At 33.3% G+C, this 7,103-nt stretch overlaps 3 protein-coding genes across 3 annotated transcripts in view; 1 reads left to right on the top strand and 2 right to left on the bottom strand.

Annotated features, from left to right (window-relative positions):
- Positions 1-226: 226 nt before the first annotated feature.
- Positions 227-2,594, bottom strand: LOC108554802 (glutamate receptor 1). Its single transcript, XM_017910195.1, has 8 exons — positions 2,570-2,594; positions 1,976-2,481; positions 1,572-1,898; positions 1,347-1,512; positions 1,066-1,274; positions 765-854; positions 525-694; positions 227-404 (listed from the first exon to the last, which is right to left on the bottom strand). The coding sequence occupies exons 1-8, from the start codon at positions 2,592-2,594 to the stop codon at positions 227-229; spliced, it is 1,671 nt and encodes a 556-aa protein (XP_017765684.1).
- Positions 2,595-4,011: 1,417 nt separating this feature from the next.
- On the top strand, positions 4,012-6,007 carry ref(2)P (refractory to sigma P). The gene is made up of 4 exons (XM_017910219.1): positions 4,012-4,332; positions 4,392-4,900; positions 5,027-5,377; positions 5,465-6,007. The coding sequence occupies exons 1-4, from the start codon at positions 4,182-4,184 to the stop codon at positions 5,705-5,707; spliced, it is 1,254 nt and encodes a 417-aa protein (XP_017765708.1). The 5' UTR covers positions 4,012-4,181; the 3' UTR covers positions 5,708-6,007.
- A 59-nt stretch (positions 6,008-6,066) lies between these two features.
- Positions 6,067-7,103, bottom strand: part of mRpS29 (mitochondrial ribosomal protein S29) — a 2,008-nt gene continuing 971 nt past the window's right edge. Inside the window, exons 4-7 of the mRNA XM_017910231.1 lie at positions 7,026-7,103; positions 6,813-6,949; positions 6,386-6,733; positions 6,067-6,303 (exon numbers count right to left, since the gene is read on the bottom strand). Of these exons, the coding sequence (XP_017765720.1) occupies positions 6,067-6,303; positions 6,386-6,733; positions 6,813-6,949; positions 7,026-7,103 (800 nt within the window). The remainder of the gene's footprint in view (positions 6,304-6,385; positions 6,734-6,812; positions 6,950-7,025) is intronic.

Raw genomic sequence — 7,103 nt, 5'->3', positions numbered from 1 at the left:
ATTTCTTCCTATCCTAACCGTTCCATTCGCGTTGCCTTTAAACCGATTTACTCGTAATTCGGGAAACGTGCGATTAATTATACAAATGCTCACTCTCGTGTTACTTATTCTTTTATTGTAACAAACGATGGAACCGAAGATGAAATCGAAACACACACACACACACACACACATATATATATATATATATATATATATATATATATATATATGCGAAGATCTAAGCCTAATTAATATATCTCTCAAGGAGTAACAGTACAAGTGCTAATGCAACGCCGCAGAGGTAGATAATTAACACAGATGCGATGCTGTAAAATCCAACCGGTTGAAATATGGTGTCCTCCACGTAAGTTACTTCGCTCTTGTACCGGTTCAGTAGACCACTGTTCAAAATTTTCTGTATGCTGCAACATAACGCGACGACTAGGTTAACAAGGACGAGAAGCGGAGGACAGCGATATAGACGGATAAAGATATCCGTTCTTCTTTACACGGACATCGTCGATGTATGAACAGACACTAACTAGTAACTCAGAATCGGCGTGAACTGGTTATTCTTCGAAAGGATCAGAGACAAACTGTCCACTCGGCCAAAATCGACAACCGAGACTTTGCACGGAATGTGGATGCTCATTATTTGCTGCACTTTCTTATTATAACCGCTGTAGAACGCTAACTTGGGATTGTCGCATATCTGTGAACAAGCCAGGTAGCTGTAGAAATTCTACTCGAGACGTAGTAATCGGAACATGTGCGTAACTTACTCGTTTAAATCCATTTTCTATATTGTGCGGTAACTTGTCCATCGGTAACATCAACTTCATGAACTTCGTCAACACTGGGTCCTTCGTTTGCTAAAAATTCAATTATTCGTAGCTACGCGCAAGGCGTGGTTAAAAATCGTTTGCCTCTATGAAAGTATGGCTCGTACTTTGCAAATGCCATTCGTTATTCGTTCGACAAATGCTACTTTTTCGTTACGTTACGTTATTTCAATTGTTCGTGCCACGTCTCGTGACAAAAGGGAAAGCATACCGTGAATCCTCTATTACCGGTCAAACTTACGGAAAACATGTCGTACTCCGCGGAACCTCTCTGTACCATTACACCGTATGTACCATCCTCGATGAATTCCTCGAGCGAGTGAAAAGGTACATAGGGAACGCGGGCTGTCATGAAAGATATCAAGGAGGCAGAATAGGCGGTGTATATCACTATAGCGGTGACAAGCACAGTAAAGTATGCTACCCTCAAAGACGAATTCTGTGGAAATTCTGAGAAGAGAATGCCCATTAGATACCATTGGATAAATTCCGGTTAAAGGTAGCAAATCTGTCGGTCGTCACCTGTCGTGACTCCTTGCTGACAGAAAATACCCCAGATTCGAATGAATTCGTTAAAGAACTGTCGCCTTATGCTACAGGATTCTGTACGAGATCTTATGAAAGCCATAACAAACTGGGTAGTTACTATCGTCACGATGAGACACATCCAGAGCGTGAAATTGTAAGCCTAAAAACGAGACACCTGCACAGATAAATATGCGATTTTGCATGCAAGTATGTACGTACCTTGTAATAAGCGAACCACTTCACTGCGAACATTTCTGGTTGCTTTATGAACAAATAGTTTCTAGTAGTAAAAATAGGAACCGTGAAATCAGCGTAATCGAGTCTAGTATTGGTCATCGAAAAATCGGATATTCCAATATCCACTTCCCCGGAAGCTACATATCGAAATGCCCCGTTCCAAGTTCTCGTCGTCCTATTGAAGATTCCGAACTCGGTCTCTTGGGCTACCAGATTGAAAGTGAAATTCAAAGTATCCGCAAGCTCGTCGATCGCTTTGCTAAAATATCCCTCCCATCGGTTATTTTTTAGCTTCACTAATAACGACTTCTGTAGAGAGAGGTAAATAACGTGTATCGAAGGTTGGATAATTCCATCTTAATCGCTATGCAAATCTAAGTTCTTACCTTGACAGCGACAGCACGAAAAACTTTTCCTTCTAGATTCTTCCTCCTGTCGTACAGACTCAAGTTGCTCAATAAGTCGACTATGGGCTTCGACGATTCAAATGGTTGCCTTTCGGGGTGCCATTTCACCAAATTAGAAATTTTCGTAGTCTTGCCATCCACCGAGTACCACTCCCGAAGAATAGGATCACCGTAACACATTACTAGCATTTCGGTATCGTACAGCAAATTAAATGCATTTCCAGGTGGATTGTGACAGTAGTCGTACTGCTTGTTCGCCGTGTAGAATATCACGAACCATGCGAATAAAGACATTTTCATGGTCTTCGTGTGTTCCGAAAATTTCCAAAATCCATCAGACTCGGATATAAAAACGATGATCAACGGACGAAGAATATTATTCTTCGTGAATAAATGAAGATTTTCGCACGTGCTACTCAAAGTTGAAATTTGTTCCCGTTGAAGGAGATGAGTCCACGAGTATAACAAATATGTTATCTCAAAATCTGAATAACACGAGAAAGCGTGAATAACGTGAAAATTGTTGCGCGTGCCTTTTCTTATTGGATGCGAATGAATTTCCGAAAATCCTACCATTGAAGTGTTTATCCTCGTTCATTTTGAATACTAAGAAAACAGCAGAAGTCGTGTAATAGTTGCGAACCCATTTGATCAAAGAAACGTACTGTAATATCTCATCGCTCACTGCAGCCCCCATTAAATGAAAATGAAAGGGAATAAAATACAAATATATCGTAAATTTCATTTCGTACGAATTTATCGTGCCTTTTCTTCGTCGTGCAAGAACATCGCGACTTACGGAATGTCTCACGAAAGACTACGAGCAACGTTAATAACTGAATTCCCGTAAGTAGAAGCAAGTACTTTTATCCAAGGACAAACATTAAATATTTAGTAAACATTCGTGCGAACTTTTGATGTGAAAATGGCTATCTAAAATGCGATACTAATCTATTACTAAATAGAATGTAACAATATTATCGACATCACGGGGACAATAAGCAACAAGACATGACGGACAAAATGCGTACAAGATATGACTCATATTCATATTAAGTCAATTGGAAAATAGAAACTTGTCATATTAGTCTTGTACTCGATAATTTTCAAAAATTGAATTACAGAGTGAAGAATAAAATTGATAAAAATTTACGAAAATATTGATCGAATATTTATAAAAAAAGAAAATTATTTATTTAGTTTATACAAAAATTGTTGACTCTGTACTTGGATGCATTCGAGTCTTAGATATTTATCGTATATGAAGTTCATTGCAGTTTGTCATAACGTTAGGCTAATAATACATATCGAACTACATTCCATTAGGAAATTACGTCTTAATAATTAACTAGTTTTTTACTTTCTTTTTGCAAGCGATTACTTGTAAACAAAGCATGTACACACTATCGTGTATGTACATAATTTATATAATTGTTGGAATTATTATATATATTTCAAATTATCTTTTATCACATTTTCGTTAATTTATGGAAATAAAATAACGTGAAAAATAGAACGGCTAAAATAATTTATATCGATAAAACATCATCCTAGATATTACTATATCTGTTAACTTTACAACGTAGTATAATTAGTGTGATTTTTATTTGTAGCTGAATAAATAAATTAATAAAATGAATAAATTGAATAAACTAAAAATAAAGGAAGTATCAAAGAACTTGGAATCAACTAATGTACCATTGAACGAATGATGACCTAAACTTAACCATATATCATGAATCATCGTTTCTACGCATGTACATGATTGTCAAATTTTGCATTTCATGCAAAAATGGCGCCGTTTCATTGCAGATGAAAAGTCACTACTAATTCGAAAAGAAAAGTATTAGAAATATAAATTAATATTTTGCTTGCCTAATGATGTAATGAAACTCAAGAATGAGCATAAATATTCACATTATATAATTAAAATGTAATTATAAGAACGTCGAGTAGAAGAATGAAATGCGGAGAGCGCCATTTTGTGAAATCGATTGCACTATACAGAATATGTTTGATAGGTGTGTGTATTGCTACATATATAAGCACCGTAATAGAATCATCTGGGCATCCGACGCAGTAGTTAGCAAGAAAAGTTACGTGAAGTGTTAAAAGTATAACTTTTAATGGATTTATATGAATATTCATATTTTATTTGCAGTGGTGTAATTTAAACGTAACTACAATGCTGTTTAAAGTGTATTTGCAAAATAGTGACTCTACCATTAAAGCAATTCGGCAGTTTACGATAGACTCTCCAAAACAAGTGAAGAAGAAAATCAGGAAAATGTTTCTTGAATTATCTTCCTATGATGATTTTACGATTTCATGGAAAGGTAATAATTATGCATAAAAGTAATTCTTTTTATCCTTTAAAAACTTTAAAATATTGTAGACACTAGCGATGATTTAATTGTTGCATCAACTGAGGAAGAATTGCAATATGCTTTTAATGGAACGAAAGGAGCATTATATATTAAAGTAGTATCATCCAAAAAAAAAGCAGGTCATCACAATGAAGACACAATTCATCCTGGTATAAAGTGTGATAATTGTGACGATGACATATTTGGATTTAGATACAAATGTCTTCAATGCGATGATTTTGATCTATGTGCACGATGTGAGGCACGAGGTAAACATTGGCAGCATTATATGATTCGTATATCACAACCTGCAAAGAAGCCTTACACTTGCGCTTTTAACGAATATTTGAGTGAAATTCTCAAAAACAATGATGTATATTACAATAAGAAAATTGCTCCAAATGAATGTACATCTCGAGAAATTCATTGTGCAATTTCTCCATGGTCTGCAGAAATTTCTTCAGAAATTTATAAGTCATTTCTTAACAATATTATAGATGCATGGATGAAAGAACACATTGATCCATATTTTCCTAAGGTAATATTAAAATAAAAGAGTAAGAATACAAAAACTTTGTTCAAAGCTTATCAAATTAATAAACACAATATAGATATTGTTATTAACATTAATTCTGATCATTTATATGTTTCTCATCTTTGCCAGACTGAAAAAGGAGGAAATATGTCTGAAGAGGAAAAACCCATTGATAATCCCGAAAATGATAAAGAATCAGTATCAGACAATGCATCAAATACTACTCAAGATGAATCTGTTACAAAGGCTGTAACAGATGAATGGACCATCATAGATAAAAATGATACTGCTGAAGTTACCCAAGTTTGTTCAATATCATCTAATACAAATGAAGCTGCTGAAGTTAACCGAGCTTGTTCAACACCATCTAATGTAGATGAAACTGCTAACCAAGCTTGGTCAACACCATCTAATGTAGATGAAACTGCTAGCCATGCTTGTTCAACGTCATCTGACATTGATAAAACTGTAGAAAAAAAGGTAAAACATAAAATAATTTAAACTAATATAAGATAGAAAAATTTTAAGTTTCTAAAAATTTTTATAATTATATGTTATTTTTGTAAGGTTCCCCCCTCTTCGTGGACTCCAACGACCCCAGAAAAAAGTTCTTCATCTGAATCACTTTATCCTCAATTGCCAAAAGAAGAAAAAGTAATACATCATCCAAATCCAGTAATCAACGACGTTGTTGAAGCTATGATAAAAATGGGTTTTTCAAATCAAGGTGGATTATTATCATATTTATTGGAAGATGAAAATGGTGATATTGATAAGGTCATAGAGATACTACAGCCTAAAAGTGGGTAAACATTAATATTAAAATTTAATATAATTTTTTGTCATATTTATAAATAGTTTATATATCGTTGGCAGTTTCTTTCATAAATAGACATAAAAGAGCATTAAAATGTTGTAGTATTATGTAATGCATGCTAATATAAATATTACATTCCTTTTCACTTAATAAATATACTATTTGTATTAATGTTCACAGGCATAATTCTAATGTAAAGTGAATTTTTATTGTAATCAATTCTAGCAATGCAGGAAATCTTAAATTGAAATGTTAATAATTAAATGACGATAATAAATAAAATAAAAAAACAATATGGATTAATTAATGAATTTATTCCTAATCACGTATATTTTTACATAAAGTAACCATTTTATATTGATCTACAAAATCTCCAAATCTCAACTGGATTTTTGTTGGTTAATAATTCGATTTCTTTTTCTGCCCCAGGACTAATATCTCTGATCCAATTTCGATTTGTATAATATTGTAATATAACTTTAAATTCGTCTCTCGAATATTTTTCCACGCAAATTGGTACAAAGGGATCTAAAAGCTCAAATCCTTTTTTACCAAGTAAATAAATCGGATCATCAGAATCTCTTCTATCCTATAAGTAAAAAGTACAAAAAATTTATCAAAATTTGTGACAATAATTTTGTAACATAGTGATGTAATATAATTTATATTACTTTAGTTGCTCTCTTATCCACTGTTAATATTGCAGCACCATTACACCAGTTGTAATTGACGCAATTGTAAAATGCTGATGTTATTGATATTTTGTCAGGTGGTACATCCTTTTCATTTTCATTACATACCCGTGTACAATTAGAAAGAAATGCATTAAAACCATCTATAACAACTAATGTTCTACATTTCCCTGCTATACTAGCTGTCTTAAGTTCCTCTACCAAAGCATTAATGACACCACAAGAAAATTTCTTTCTGTCTATTCCAAATTCAATAAGATTAGAGAGTGAATCTCCAGATTTGATGATTTCTCTTTGAGACCATATGTATTCCTTAGAAGTCTTCAGCTATAGATTAATTGTTTTATTTATATAAAACAATTACATATAATACATCACAATAAGATATATCTAATTTATTACTTACATCATACTGATCTAATGTTAATTTGTTCAATGTTTTAAAATACTTTAACCACATTTCTCCATCAATAGGTAGATCCAGTTTATCCTTTTCCAAAGGAGATTGTGAAACTTCTTTTGGGTATCGAAACCAAGTACAAACTAGAAACATAAAATAAAATTATATGATACACGTATCACACGAATAACTTAGTTCTTGATATAATTAGTACAATACCCCATGGCAAATGTAATACAATAAAACGTTTCACAAGACCATAATGAATTAAATGTACTAATGTTGTTGTTTTCCCTA

This window comes from Eufriesea mexicana, unplaced genomic scaffold (assembly GCF_001483705.2).
Source record: "Eufriesea mexicana isolate 0111107269 unplaced genomic scaffold, ASM148370v2 scaffold77, whole genome shotgun sequence".
NCBI lineage: Eukaryota > Metazoa > Arthropoda > Insecta > Hymenoptera > Apidae > Eufriesea > Eufriesea mexicana.
The sequence above is the reverse complement of the archived record's forward strand: the minus strand, read 5'-3'. Positions and strand labels throughout refer to the sequence as shown.

What these genes read in the sequence shown, in the direction of transcription:
- LOC108554802 (XM_017910195.1), bottom strand. Translation starts at nt 2,594, where the DNA reads ATGAACGAGGATAAACACTTCAATG. An exon ending in AGTGGTTCGCTTATTACAAG is followed by an intron (nt 1,513 to 1,571) that starts GTACGTACATAC and finishes TCTCGTTTTTAG; the next exon opens with GCTTACAATTTCACGCTCTG. An exon ending in TAGAAAATGGATTTAAACGA is followed by an intron (nt 695 to 764) that starts GTAAGTTACGCA and finishes GCTTGTTCACAG; the next exon opens with ATATGCGACAATCCCAAGTT.